The sequence below is a fragment of the Phodopus roborovskii genome, unplaced genomic scaffold, assembly GCF_943737965.1.
Source record: "Phodopus roborovskii unplaced genomic scaffold, PHOROB, whole genome shotgun sequence".
Lineage (NCBI taxonomy): Eukaryota > Metazoa > Chordata > Mammalia > Rodentia > Cricetidae > Phodopus > Phodopus roborovskii.
The window spans coordinates 3,881,018-3,896,977 of record NW_026125264.1 but is presented as its reverse complement, the minus strand read 5'-3'; the positions used below and the strand labels follow the sequence as shown (position 1 = coordinate 3,896,977).

General features: G+C 40.5%; 1 protein-coding gene across 1 annotated transcript in view; it reads right to left on the bottom strand.

Annotated features, from left to right (window-relative positions):
* The window catches only part of Psmf1 (proteasome inhibitor subunit 1), a 31,008-nt gene that overhangs the window by 5,201 nt on the left and 9,847 nt on the right, over positions 1-15,960 (bottom strand). The window contains exon 5 of the mRNA XM_051193744.1: positions 12,150-12,335. Within this exon, the coding sequence (XP_051049701.1) occupies positions 12,150-12,335 (186 nt within the window). The remainder of the gene's footprint in view (positions 1-12,149; positions 12,336-15,960) is intronic.

Sequence of the window (15,960 nt, the reverse complement as noted above, 5' to 3'; positions counted from 1 at the left end):
AAAAAAAGAAACACTTTGTACATGGTCCTGAACTGTTGGGCACCAAAATTAATTTTGAATAGGTAATGCATCCCTTATTTTCAAAATTGATGAGTCAAAAACATATACCTAGGTTTATCTTGGGCTAGATGTTTTGGAATTCAGATTTTTTTCATTCTAGTTTGGAAAAGCTCAATGGACACACAAATATATTATGTTTAACACATCTAAGAGGATACTGTAACTAGTATCCTAATATTTCTGCAAAAATGAATATTGACCATTAAGTAGGATAAGTGAAGGCACAAAAGCTTTCATGTCTCTTCAGGTTAGGCATCAAGCTTTGCTGGTTGTTGAGAGGGGTTGGTGGGATAAGACATCATTGCAGAGTTTGATGGAAAGAATTGTGGTTCTACATGGTAGAAGGAAACAACTCTGCAAACTGTCCTCTCCTCCCTCCCTCTCTCTCTCTCTCTCTCTCTCTCTCTCTCTCTGTGTGTGTGTGTGTGTGTGTGTGTGTGTGTGGTTAGAGTTCTTTCAATTTCAAAATTGTAGAAAAAAAGATTATTAATGTGTAATAGTTTGAAAACATCTCATATCCTTTGTTGCCCACCAGACAACTGACAGCATTTATTTTTCTCTTTAGCATGAAGAATTCCTCCAAATAGGAGCTGTAGAGCTGGGTCAGTGGTCATGAGTTCCTTCAGCTTGTTTTTATTGTGGAAGTTTTCCTTAAATTGTAGTAGTTTTGCTGGGTATGGTAGTCTGAATTGGCAGGGTTTGTTTTTCAGAGACTAAAATGCATTATTCCAAGCTCTCCTGGCTTTTAAAGTTTCTGTTGAGAAATCAGTTGTTATTGTGATGGGCTTGCCTTTCTTTGTGATTCAGTGTTTCTCTCTTTCCACTCCCAATATACTTGGTTGTATATAGTGTTTCAACTATAACATGACATGGGGAGGTTCTTTCCTGATCTTATAAGTGTCTGGTATGAAAAAAATGCATGTGTGTAGCACTGACCACGCCCATTGGGGGGTGGAGCGATGGGCGGAGGTGACCTGAGGAAGGAGGTCGGAGGGGGCCAGGAAGGCGCTCTCTCTTTCTGGCGTGACTCGGACAGGAGAGGATCGGGTTGAATTTCCTGGTGTTCATCTGTCTAGGTTGTAAGTTATTTCTCCCTGAATAAACATCTATTCGGCCTATTTGTTTATCCTGATCCTTATTTACCGCAATACATGTGTGTCCCCCCCCCCCCCACACACACTCTAGATCTGGGAAATTTTTTTCTATTATTTTATTGAAAAATGCCTTTTATGCTTTTATCAGAAATTCTTCTCTTTCTATACTCATGATTCAAAGGTTTTTTTTTTTTTTTCATAGTTTCTCATAGGTCTCAAATGCTCTGTTCATGTTTTCTTATTACTTTATTTTTGCTATTGTATGAATGGTCTAATTCCTCTATCCCAGTGGTTCTCAATCTGTGGGTTGTGACCCCTTTGAATGGGGTGGGAGGATATTGAATGATCCTTTTACTTGGGTTGCCCAAGACTATTGGAAAACACATATTTACATTACAATTCATAACAGTATCAAAATTATAGTTATGAAGTAACAACAATAATAATTTTATGGTTGTGGGTTGCAGCATTAGGAAGGTTGAAAACCACTGGTCTACCCTATACTCAAACCCTGACATTCTATTCTCTCATTGATTCATTCTATCTGTAAGGCTTTCTACACAGCCTTTTGTTTGACTTACTGACAATTCTTTCTCCATACTAAAAATATTGATTTCATTTTCTGGTCTTTATGATTTCTGATATGAAATAACTTATTCATTCTTATTTCTGCACAAGCAATGCATTTTTTTAGTTGCTTTCAGATGTTTTTCTTTGTATTTAGATTTTAGCAGTTTATATATCTAAGCCCTGACTTCTTCAGATTCACACTGTTTAGAATTTTCCAAGCTCGTTAGGTCTTCCAGCCACCACTTTATCCGGTGTACCTGCAGTCTTTCTCCTCTTCAAGATTCCCAAGGCCATATTATTAGGTCTTCTATAATTCATCCACAGGTTCCTAAAACTTTATTTTTAAACCTTTTCTTTGAGGCTAGAGAGATGGCTTGGTGATTAAGAGCACTTGCTGCTCTTGCAGAGACTTGAGTTCAGTATCTAGTACCCATATGACAGCTCACAGTTGTCTACTGTTCCCAGTCCCAGGGGACCTAATGACCTCTTCTAGCTTCTGTGGGCAGTGAACCCATGTGGTGCACACATCCACACATGCAACCAAAATGCTTACACATGTAAAATATAAAAGAAAACAATCTTTTCCTGTTATTCAGGTGGTTAATTTCCTTTGATTATAAGTAACAAGTTCTTTAATCAAATTAATTCTACTACTAATCCATGCAGTGAGGTAAATGTTGTTAAAATTTTCAGGTCTAAAGTTTCCATTTGGTATCTCTTCCTATCATTCCATTCAAGATGGCTTCACTCATGTTATCTTTGCCAGATAATTCTAGTATCTAGACTACCTCTTGGTGCTGACATCTGTTGACTATCTTTCTGGGAGCTAGGGTTTTTGGTTCTTTTAGGTGGAGCAACTTTGGACTTCACCTCAGACAGCTTGAATATTTTGTTATAAAACGTGGGGGGAAAAATCTTGTTTGTATTTTAATGGGCAACCAATGCAATTGGGTTAGGGCTCTAAATTCTGGCTCCAATACTGGTGCTGAGCTGTGCATGGGGAAACACTTCTATAATCCCAATAGCTAGGAAGCAGAGGCAGAAAAATCTTGAGTTCTGAGGCCAGCCTTGGTTTTATAGGGAGATACTACCTCAAAAACAAACCCAACAAACCATGTCTGTTTTGTTCCTAAAGAGTCTACAATGCCACTAAGCTCTGTACTGTATATGTGGTCTCCAGCAGCCTTTCCACCTGGATGGTAGGCTCTCCTGTAGTTAGTTCTGCCCTGAAATGTTGGAAATAAAATCAAACATTTATTTGTGTAGTCTGCAAGTGAAGCCATAAGCCCACCAACTACTTATGGGAGCCTTTCTGAGTTCTTGTCTATGGTCTTTTTTGGCACATTACATTTCTCTCTCTCTCCTCTCTCTCTCTCCCTCCCTCTCCCTCTCCTCTCTCTCTCTCTCTCTCTCTCTCTCTCTCTCTCTCTCTCTCTCTCTCTCTCTCTCTGTGATCCCCTATTTTTACCCTTTGTTAGAAAACCGGGTTTTAGTTACAGTGCTCTGCTATATATTTCCCATAACTGTACCAAATGGCACTAAGACAAAGGGAGGAGAAACCACACTGGTTTGTCTCATAATCTTTGACGGTGGTAGCATTTTGAGATGATGTAGCCCAGGCTGGAGCTGAATTTGGAATTCTGCCTCAGCTTCCCGGGTGCTGGGATTACAGGCCACACCTGGCTCAGCCTTATACTCTAGAGACATTGAGCCTTCCCACGGAAAGGTTTGTCTTTCTCAGCCGGGATGCAAATGGATGGAGAAAAGGGTAGAAGCACAGTGCTGACCTGGAGCACTCTGTCCAGGCCAATGTCTGCTTCCCTGGACTTCCTTCATTTCAGACTGTACAATATCAGGCAGACAGTGGTAAAAAATTCATTGCCTGCAAATTTGGTGGTTTCTAGTTCTGCCATTCTCCAATCTTCGCCCCAGTCTGAGTGAGTCTTGACTTTTCACAGGTTTTCCTGCACTAGAAGTTGCTGTCTGCCCCCTCTGCCCGCCCATTGCATGATGGAACATGATTTGTTCTGGTCAATACAAAGAAGGAAGCTGCACTCAGGAGCCTCCAGTGAACTGGAGCTGGATGGAGAGATTGGGTCTTTTAAGATAATAGAATTTAGGGAAGACCTTGACCCTAAGTTGATGCAAGTTGATGCAGACATAGCATAAGACCCCGGGAACCTTGAGGGAAGGACTTGAAGTACAGACTGCAGTATGTACAATTTGGATCCTTTCAGGACTCTATACTCTCACCCCCAGAACACACAGCTTCATTGAGCAAACCCTTCTGTGGCTGCTTTGACCCACGGCCCTGCTGGTCTCAAAGGTGGAAGCGCGTGGCCATGGTATACTGCAGCTGGCTCTGATGGTGGAGGCCAGAGGAAGAAATGCAGAGGGAGCTGAGGAGAGGCAGGGCCCTCCACTTCTAATGACTGGAGTGCACCACTTCCTAATGCCTGCAGAGAGGACTGAATTCCTGCTGAGACTTTGCTTTGATCTTATCATACCCTGAGCAGAGTCTGGCTGAATATATCCATATTTCTGATGTATAGAATAGTGATATAAGTAAGCATAATTTCAAACAACCTGTTATGCACCAATATAAAACTTTGCCTATATGTACTGCAAATGGTTTACCTTGTATGCTTGCCTGACTGGGTTTACAAGTGTCATGGAGGAATTAAACAAATGAACTATAACTCAAAACCTGAGACAAACTCCAGTATTGGCAAGGACAGGGAAATGACACTGGAGTACAGAGGGAAGTTGAATCAATACAACTGTTTAGATGTATCAAAATCCTTCAAATACACTGAGTCTTTAGGATAGCAATTCTGGAATGAATGATAAGACTATTTAGAGGCAGACTCTAAGGTACACGGAATGTGTCTCCTGAGTCTACATTAGCTAAGGTTGCTGTTTAGTTACTTTTCTATTGCTGTGATGAAACACCATGACCAAGGCAACTTATAAAAGAAAGCATTTAATTTGGCTTATGGTTTCAGAGGGTTAGACTCCATGACGGTGAAACAAAGGAACAGCTTAGAGCCTCACATCTTGAGCCATAGCCACAATAGAAAGAGAAGGAGCATCTGGAATGGTGTGAGTCTTTTGAAACCTCAAAGCCTGTCCCCAGTGACACACCTCCTCCAACAGGGCCACACCTCCTAATCTTTCCCAAATAGTTCCACTAACTGGGAACCTTTCCACTCAAACCACCATAGTAGCTCAGAAAAACAAAAAACAAAAACAAACAAACAAACAAAAAGACAAATTAGAAACAAACTTGTATCATCCTTGTATTCTATTCCCAGTCAGATATGCTTCCAAATGTGTATCTCAGCTCTGTGTGCCTTACCAGCAACTACTACTTCCGTCCTGGATTTCCTGCTTAGATGCCTGTGTCAGCCTCTTCACTGTCCTTTGGCATGATATGGCTATGGCCCACTTGAACTCTCAGAAGATATGGTTACTCACAGGACTCCCATAAGCTCACCAACATTCCTTGGAAGAGGAGATGGGAGGCTTAAGTGCAGTGGTTCTCAACCTTTCTAATGCTTCAACCTTTTATAACAATTCCTCATGTTGTGGTGACCCCACCATAATATTATTTCACTGCTACTTCATAATTGTAATTTTGCTACTGTTATGAATTGTAAATATATGATATGCAGGATATCTGATATATGACCCCTGAGAAAAGATTGTTTGACCCCCCCAAAAGGGGTTATGATCCATGGGTTGAGAACCACTGCCAGAGAAGTATCATTCAGGAAGATACACGAAAACAGGGCCCCTCACTTCCCTAAGGCCATATAAGTTAACAGTTATTGAGATAGGAGACAGGCAGATTTTTCTTCAGTGCAGTGGCTGTACACTGCTCAAGCTCCTGTAAGTAACCAAGCAGGACTTGGGTGGAATTGTTTCTTTAGACTGTCATCCATGTTCTACCTGGGTTGAATAGATATTGCTTACATTTTCTCAGAAAAGTTCATGCAACACTAGTCTTGTATCTGCTCTTGTCCATTTATATTATAGAATCTATAATACTCTATAAAGGAGCTGGGGGAACTCCTTTTAAAATGTGGACATTATGAAGTCCCTCCTTGATGGGAGGTGTCATTCTGTAAATATGTTTCTCATATTGGTTAATGAATAAGCCCTGTTGGCCAATAGGAAAGCAAGATAGGTGGGACTAGGAGTCAAGAAGGATTCAGGGAGAGGTAGGAGGAGATTCAACAAGTAGGACCAAGAGAGCAGAGGTTCGGATCCTTTCTCCATTAAGCCAAGACCACGTGGAAATACTTAGATTAATAGAAGTGTGTTAAGGCTTTTGTTTTCTTTGAAGCCTGTGCGAAAATGTCACTCTCCACCTGGGACGCCCAGAACAAGTGTTTTAAAGAAGAGTTTGAAGACGAAATCATTTTAACGCTGGTCCCAGCTACTGAGGAAGAGATCACCACAAAACTACCATCAGAATCCGTTTCTTCAACCATAGACCACGGGCCACCAGTTCCCCCTACGGCACCTTCTGAGGAGGATAGCAAACCTTCAACACTGAAGCTAAAGTCCCACTCACCCCTGCCGGAAATCCTTCCTCCTATTACTGAGGTGTCCAGGAACACTCTTCGGGCATGGTGTCGCCATCATAACTTGAGTACTGATGGCAAGAAAATTGATGTCTACTTGAGACTTCAAAAGGAAGCATATTCAGAACAAAATTGTTATATTCCACAAACATCCCTTGAGGCCAAAATGAAGCCAAAACTCAAGAAGGCTAAAAAAGGAACTGCCAGCATGACCATCAAAAAACCCATGTCTCAAAATATCAAGAGTGAGAAAGAGAACAGCATTGTTGAAGTCATAACATCAGAAAGGGAGTCTGCGTTTGCTGCCTGGGGAAGAATTGCCACAAGATCGGGTGCCAATTGCCAACCTCTTCCCTCTAATGTAAAGTCCTTTCTGCCACCATCTCCTGGATACAGGTGGTGTGTTGTCCATGGCAGACTGCTCCCAGCAGATAAGATAGGCTGGGTTTGCCTGCAGATGAGCATTGGTCATACCTGGGTTCCAGACAGTTCCCAAAGAATGGTCTCTCTCTTCCTATTACCAGCCTGTGTTTTCCCTACCCCAGGAGTAGAAGATAACCTGCTGTGTCCTGAATGTGTGCAAAGCAATAAGAGGATATTGAGAAATTTTACAAGAAACAGATGCTCTGCAAGGAAACATAAAAGGCTACCTCCAAATTTGCCACCTTAGACCAATGTTTTGGAACTGAACATTCATCCATCCCTGCATTGAACTTGCTCAATGCTATCTTGTTCACGGGGTCCAGAGAACAATTTGGATGCAACGATGTCTTATAACCCTGTCTTCAAGCAACTCAGTGCCTAATGAACTTTAGAGAACCAGAAAGAAGTGAAGGTTCAGAAACCAAGGAGTGAAACAGCATAATATAAAAGCCTGCTAGTCTGTTCTGAACGACACTACTGGCCCTCTGTACTGACTTAAATTTCTGGATTCTAATCTGTATTAAAGACATGCAGATGTATGGTTAAAAAAAAAAAAAAAAAAAAAAAAAGAAATGTGTTAAGACAGAGCTAGCCAATAAGTAACGCTAGTAACTGACCAACAGCTTTATATCAAATACAGCATCTCTGTGTGTTATTTGGGGCTGGTGTGGCTGTGAGACCAGGCTGGCAGGAAAACTTCACCTCCCTCCTTAATTTAATCTAATCTTAGCATTATTCCACATTATTTCTTTTTTTTTCTTTTCAAAACAAAAACCCTGAATCTAATCTCCTTTGTTTAGCTTTTTTCCTGACCATTTGCATAACAACTTGTAACCAACAGGCTAAACAAAGACAAACATCCGTAATCCATTTATTTTTGGGGGGAGGGGAAAGTGAGCAAAGTTTTCTAGGCTACTCCTGCTGAGTATGGGGACTCAGTACCTATCTCCTCTCATTTGGCAATTAAAGAGATTATGACAATTATCTTTACATTTAATATGGTTACTCAGAACACAGTAAGGACACAATAAATATTAACCATGTTAGTAACATCATAGCTGTCAGATTCTCCTTAGTCCTTCAGTTAATACTGTTTTCTTTGCTTCAGCATACCCCAGACATACTTTTGTCATTGTTTTAAAGACATACAATAAGTCTGAAAGGTACAATCCATTCTCATCAATTGGAAGCTGCTTAAAGATTGGATCATGTCTTATCAAACATTGCCGGAGTCTAGTAAAGTATCTGACATATGATGAGTAGAGAGTAACAAGGCTAAGAAAAAAGCAAAGGCTTTTAAGTGAATTTCAAGTTCAAACTAATTTCATCATTTAACAGCTCTACATTTACAAGGCCCAGGCTTTTCTTCCACTAAATACAGACAAGAGTATCTATTTCTGAGGGTTGCCATACAAATTAAAAGATAGTGTTTACTAAGGCATAATACCTGTTACATAATAGAGTTCAATAGGCAGTGTTCAATATTTTAGTATTAGTATTATAACACAAGAAGTTGCACATTATAGATGAGCCTATTTCCTTATTTGAGAGGCTGAACACACTGAGTATGTTGACTGAAACATGTAGAACAAGACAATGGCAGCTATACAAATATTATTTAATTAAATTTGCTATCCCTGGGTTTAAAAAAAAAAAAAATCAAAGGACTTACAATACTCTGGTTCTAAAAACAAACAAACAAAAAAAATTAATTGTACATTGGTACAATAGTGGTGCAGATACTGTGGAGTAACCAATCCTTTTCTAATTGAATTAGAGGCCCACTCTGCAAGACGGAGCCCATGCTGGCACTGTTCAGGTGGCCAAGAACCTGAGACTACACAGACCATGGATCTAGGAGAAAACCAAATAAAATGATTGTTTTTCTAAAGGAGCACAATAATAAAATACCTCCTAAGGACATCTGGCTATCCCTGTAGATTAGTGCCTTGCTCTGCCATCATCCTACAAACCTCCTCTTGCAGTCGATGGGAACTAATACAGAGGTACACAACTGAATGATGTATAGAGAGTAATAGACCCTGGAACACTTAGCCCTAAATGGGCTATCCTCAACAAATAGCTTCCTTCAGGGTTCAGGAGCTATTTGGAAGAGGAAGAAGAAAGATTTTAAGAGTCAGAGGGGATGGATGACACCAAGGAAACAATGTCTTCTTGATACATAGGACTGATGTACATGTGAGCTTACAGAGTCTGTGGCAACACTCAGGGGACTTGCATAACCTTCAAGTTAGACAGGGTCCTCCCAGCACCACAGGAGGGAAGCAGACATAATTCCCCATCCCTAAACAAAAACTCTCTCCAATTGACATCCTCTTGCAAATGAAAAGTTAGGTTTTTCTAACAGTCTTATTGGGTATATTAATCTCACTCAAGGGTATCTTCCAATGTCTATCCGTCAGCATGCCTTTTTATATTCTGTGTGATACAACAGGGAAGATGACATGTAGCAAAGCACTTCTAGAGAAAGAATTTGACCATTGTTTTAAGTTATAAATTGGAATATACATCTGTTAATGAAAACCATCTTTTTAACTTGAAAAAAAAAAAAACAACGGAAAAACTGTAGTTATTTAAACTTGATTACATATTTGACACTTTCTCTGAAAGAGATCTATGACCACAGGGAAACACAATGGGCAAGATATGTAACTTAGAAAAAGAAATTTTTAAGTAATTGGAAACTTGTATTCACCATTTTCATGACAAATCTAGGTACTTTTCTGATATTAATAATAGCTTTGAATGTTATTTTTGATATTTTTAAGTAAAACATATGAGCTTTTAGCAGATGTATCTCAGAATTAGTATTTCCCAATGCTCAAATAAATGATCTTCCAATATAATGGATGAAAAGAGCCAACAAAGGGCCTGATAGGTGAGCAGACTTTAATGCAAGAGACACACAGAAAGTCTGTGTCTCCACACAACTAACTTGTAAAGATTTACTACTTGTCAATCAGTGCTTAGCCTAACAGCAAAGCATAACCACAAAAAGTATTTGGGAAGGTAACTATTGTTGGAACAGTCCAAGAATGAAGTCATGTGACCTCAGTTTCTTGCAATGTGCTTTTGTACTCTTCCCAGGTGTAGCGAATAGGAGTGAGGTCACTTCAGTTGTTGTTCATGTGCCTCTATGGAAAAACGTATTTTGCCACATTCGTCTAGTTCTTGTGATTGAACACTTTACTCGCGTGATTCTTCTTAACCCTCAGAGTATAAATTGTCTGAATCTCTGAATAAAGTTGGATATTGCAGGGAACTTAGTCCATTTCATTTTTAGGCCCCTCTCTCCCAGGTTCAGGCTGCCAACTAGAGCAGTAACACTCTATCACTCTACTCCAAAAATCTGTGTGACCCTTCAATATAACCTGCATCACTGAACGCAGAAGCAGAGGTAAGAATTTAGCTGGACTGTAGCTCAGTGGTACAGTGCATATTTATTAACTTGTATAGGACCTTGAGTTCCATCTCTAGCAACAGAGACAGGAAATGAGAAGGTGGTGGCGGCAGGGGGAGGAGGGGACCGAATACTAAGAGAAGGAAGGAGGCGAATGGAATCTAGTTATCTTCTTTTTTAAAAATGTATTTAATTTCTTATATTGTGTGTCTGTACATACAGATACAGAATTAGATAGGGAGTGTTCACGGATACTTTCAGTGAAAACCTGAAATGTTTGAAATACTCCAATAACTCAGACAAATCACAGAACACCAGTAAAATAAAGTTATCAGATACTAAAAAACGACAGATTTAACATTCTAATCAATAGAACAGTAAGAAGATGCAGAACACAAACTGTTAAAAATCACATGTAAAGACAAACTGGTAAGGATCAAAAATAAATTTAGAATGACCTAAATAAGGGTTTATACTAAAGATTTACTTTTAGTGATGCTGGACAAGCATAGGAAAAATTTGCTTTCAAAACAAAAGGACATGATCTGAGGCAGACAATTTCCTACCTGCAGACAGATGGAGGCAACATTAAGTGGGTTAGATTGATAAGACCAACAATAAAAGGTTAGGCTTAGATTTAAAAAGAAAAAAAATTAAAAAAAAAAAAAAAAAAAACCCCAGCATGTATAGCCTTCCTTTTATCAGACAGTTTTTAGTAATTGAGAGAGTTCAGGAGAGCAAAGCCCCATCCACCTGGCATTCTCCATTACAATGGACTAACCTCTCCAGCTACACTCTTAGCTGAATACATCCAATATCTCTGACAAGCTCCATACAGGCCACTCCACACTTAGGAAAATAAATCCACCTGTGAGGGCAGATGTGGAAAGTGAGAAGTGACACACAGGTCTGTGTCATGTGTGAAGGGCAGACGTTCCTAGCTCTGTGTAAAGCTTTTCAGTGATGAACATCACTCCTTCAGGTCTAAAAAAATCACCCATTTTGAAAACTGCCCAGCACTTACTCTTAAATCTTGCAACATACTCACTGAGACCACAGCTAGAGCACTTGGTGGGAGTGAAGACACCTGGACCCCAGTCTTTACTCTGCCTCTTTATTAGTGGCTGGTGACCTCAGGCAGGCCATCTTGCCAGTCCCCTTCTATGAAATAAGTAGGTGACAGCCCAAGTAGTTCCTAGACTTTTCAGCACTTCTTGTTCTTCATTCTCTCCACAGAAGCCACTATTTTATTTATAAGAGTTCACAAAGCTGACTTGCCAATTATTAATTATAAGATTTTAACTGATTAGTTATGTCAGCTAACCAAAATTATACAACTCCTAGCCAACATAAAAAGCCAGTGGTAGTTGATGTTGAGTGTTTATTATTATATGCCATAGTGAATGCTTCCCCATTACCATGCCAGCCCAGTCTTAACTATACTGTAAGCTCCAGACTAGCACATGTGGTCTCAGATAGAGACTATAGTTCACCTAAATCAGAGAAATCTCCAGGACTATTGCTGCTAAACTAATCTGCAAAGACCTTGGACACCATTCATACAGCAGCTAGCGTGGCCATCTTGTGAAGCAGTCAGTGGTGAAAGTATACAACGAGACACAGTAAAATGGAGAAGATACTGGATGTCACTTCTGCCCCTATGCATTCTTCCCAAGTATCACTCACAGCCCCACACAGAGTAATAACTGTGATTCCCCTGGGCAGCAGCCCCGATCCTTGCAGATGGAGGGGCTGTGTAGCCTCTAGAAATTAGGCAGGCAGCTTAGGATGCTGTACAGTCAGGGAAACTAGCAGCAGCAACAGAACACACTGATCTAGTCATGTTTCTATTTTCTACCTCCACACACCAAGACTTTCAACAATTCTGCTGAAGACACTTGGAGGCCAGGGAGGGGTCAGGCAGCAGGATGAGATGGACAGTGAAATCCTACCATGGACTCATGGACTAGCCACTAGGGGCTCTGTACTCACCAAGGAGGCTGGCGGCTAGTGTGAGGGTGGTGTGAGGGAATCCGGAGTGGGTCCACCTCTCTGGCAGTGACAGGTGGGAACTCCCGAAGGGGACTGCTTACACGAGCCCTCTCCCACTGCTCATGGATAGGTGTGATAATTCCAGATCTGATCCGAGACCGAAGCTCCTCACTGTTCTTGTAGGTCCTGCGGGAAGGAGACGAGGAGTCAGCTTCCTGCAGTCGGTTGGGAATCTGGCGTACAGTACTCTGATGGCGGGGGCGGGGGCGGCGGCCCTGGGAACTTTTGGCCTTGCGCTTGGCCTGTTTACTATGGTGGGAACGGGCCGTCCGGCGGACCTGGGCGAGGGGGGCAACAGCCTGGCGCTGTCTCCGAGATTTGGGCCTAAGTTTCTTAGGCATCTGAGTTGCCCCTCCTCATTTACCACCCCATTAGAAAGAAGTGAGGGTAGGGGCACAGGGTCTGGACTGGCTGCTCCTTATCCCCATGCCACCCTCACTCAGTTTCATTATGTGTTCATCACATGTCATGGGAAGGGTCATGGGAGGACGAACCGGGTTCCTGGTGCTAGGGGTGGAGGCAAGGTTCTGAGGATCAGTTCAGCCAGATGCTGGAAGACTAACCCTCCAAGTGTCCCTTTTTGCCTGTGAGAAATGAGCTATGGCTGAGGTGTGGTGGCCAGATGAGGCAGCAGCAAGTGGGCAAAACTCAAGGGCTCCTTAAAAACTGGCATTTTAAAAATGAACCACATCCTGCTCCATAAAGCAAGCTCCACACCTGAGATCCTACAGAATGTGTTTCCTGGTCATATGGGACCACTTTAGAACTCAAAATAGAAGTCTCTGAATTCATGAAACTCAAGCATTTCCAGATAATGTAGGGATCAAACAGAAAAACTGAACCCATACTGTAGTGGTTTGAATGATAAGTCTGCCACAGTCTAAGGCATTTGAGTACTTGATCCCAGTTGGTGGCACTGTTTGAGTAGGGTTAGGAGGAAGTGTGTCACACAGGTGGGTTTCAAACCCATGCATCATTCTCAGTCCATTCTGATTCCTACTTGTGTTTCAAGGTGTAAGCCTTCAATATCCTGCTCCAGCCTGCTGATTGCTGTCATGCTTCATCTCCATGAGGGACACCTATCCCTCTGGAGTCATAAGCCCAAATCAACTCTTCTATAGGTTGCATTGGTCATTGCGTTTTATTACAGCAACAGAAAAGCAACTAAAACATAACCCTCCTCCAGAGACATCTCCAGACACAATACAGTAAAGTCTAGTAATAAAACTTTACAGTCACTTTAAGAAACACAGGTAGAATACTTCCTGATTATTCCAGGGAGCTAGTACTGTCTGATATCAAAACTAGACAATTACAGACTAGCATTGCTTTACCAACTCATAACAAAAACGCTCAACAAATACTAAAACTGACCTTAAAATATATTAAAATTATACAACATGATAAAATAGGATTTATTCTACATAGGCAAGGCTAATTTAATATGCACAAATCAATGTAGCCCACTACTAACAAATAAAAAACATCAGATAATCATACCAACTGATAAAGCAAAACCATTTCACAAAACAATATGAGAAATCTACTCATGATAAAAACTCAACACTAACAAAGAACTAAGAATATAGGAAACCATCCTCAACAATCAATGGTTGAACCAAAATCCCTTATCACCTAACTGTGGGAATAAGGCAAGGAAGCCCTCTCTGGCGACCCTTATTTAATATAACACTGGAAGTGATGAGCACTATAACAAGGGTAAAGAAGAAAATTATAAAAATTAAAAAGTGAGGAATGAAACTATTTACCTATGACAAATTTCCAAGGACATTCTGCCCCAACGAAAAGAAACATCTCAAAACTTCATTCACTATTAGAGAAATGAAAATGAATGATCCCAGTATGTGATGGCTGTACATTCAACAAAAAATATAAAATCAAATGCAAGGACAGATGCACAGAAGGGTAATGTATAATGGTAGTGGATGTAAAATGGTAGTCACATCAAAACTAAATCAAATATGAATTTACCATTGCACTCTGGGGCATTTTCCACAAAGAAATGAAAATCACAACTGTACACAAGTCTGTATTAAATGCTATGTCATCCTTATCCATAATTGCCCCAACTTGACACAGTCTAGTCATTTAACTTGTCCTTTAGCCAGTGAGTAGTTAAATCAATTGTTATATACACAACATAAAACATACTCAGTAAACAAGAGGAAAAAACAGTTATTATGCACGACAGTTTAGATGGATCACAAGATTATGCTGAGTGAAAAAGCCAAAGCCAAACTCAAGATTATTTATCAATTCCATTCATATAAAATGTCTGCAATGACAAAAATTCTAGAAACAGAACAACAAATTATCAGGGAGGCTGAGGCATCCTGGTCTACTTAGCAAGATCCTGACACACATATCCCTCCCCCCTCCCCAACACACACACACATAGTTGTTCCATGCTACAGTATTTAGGGATTAAACTACATAAAGCCCAAAAATAATCCTCAGATGGTTCAAGAATAAAAATAACATAATTTCTTACTGAGCAAAAGCAGTAAAATATTAAAAAAATTGGTTAATCTAGGTAATGGTTAATGATTATTCATTGTGTGTTTTTGCAAACCATCTTTCTTCTGTAGGTTTCAAATTTTAAAATTAGAAGTTTAGGATGTCAGCAGAATGAGAAACCATAAGCTGGGAGAAAATATGTGTAGAACATTTATCAGATAAAGGATTGTCACCTACATTATACAACAAACTCTTAAAACTCAGTAAGAGAATGAACAACCTAAATTAAAACTGAACAAAGGATCTACATGGAGAAGTGAGCCATAGAAAAGAGATATACCCTATCTCCAAAGAGCTACCCTTGAAAAAATGAGACACCACTATCGCACTGCCAAATGCTAACTGACGGGTGTGGAACAGCGGAAATTCTCTTTAGTCACTGCCAGCAGGAACACAAGCAGTATGGCCACATCAAAATACAGTTTGTATGGATTCCTTTCCCAACCACAACATTCTGGAAGAGAAGCTATGGAGACAGTAACAGGATCAACACTTCTCAGGCACAGTGGAGGAGAGGGAATGAACAGGTAGAACACAAAGGATTGCTTACGGTATGAAACGGTGCCATATGACACTAAAACACTGAGTATGCCACTGTGTGTATGCTTAAACTCACATAATGCACAACATTAAGAGTGAACCCCAACATGGAGGTGATGTGTCAGTGTGGGTATAGGGCTTGTAATACATGAACTAACTTTGGGCTCTCAAATATTTAAAAAAAAAAAAAAAAAAAAACCACTAGGAGTGGAGTGAAGACTTGAATAAGCATACTTTCTCTAAGGAACATACTCTTTTTAGAATGTATTTGTGTGTGTTGTGTGTGCTCATGTGTAGAGATCAGAGAACAACTCTCTCATAGATCTCTCCTGCCATCTATGGGACTCGGGGACAGAACTTGGGCTGTCATGCCTGTGCACAAGTGCCTCTACCAGAAAGTATCTCTGCCCACTGAGGTATTTGCTGGTCACTGAGGATCTTATTCTTGACTGAAGCAGTCAGCCTAGACCCAAGTCTGTAGCCACTGTAGCATCTGCGGACTACTGAATGCATCACATTTTCTATGTGAGTCTTGTCTTCAAATAAACAATGAAAAAGAAGAGAACAGAGGACTGACTGTGCCTAGGAGACAAGTTCTTCAGTCAACCATACTTGGTTCCTGGGCACTTCCACACCATTCCTTATTTCTTGCTACTGAGTCCCTCTGCCTTTT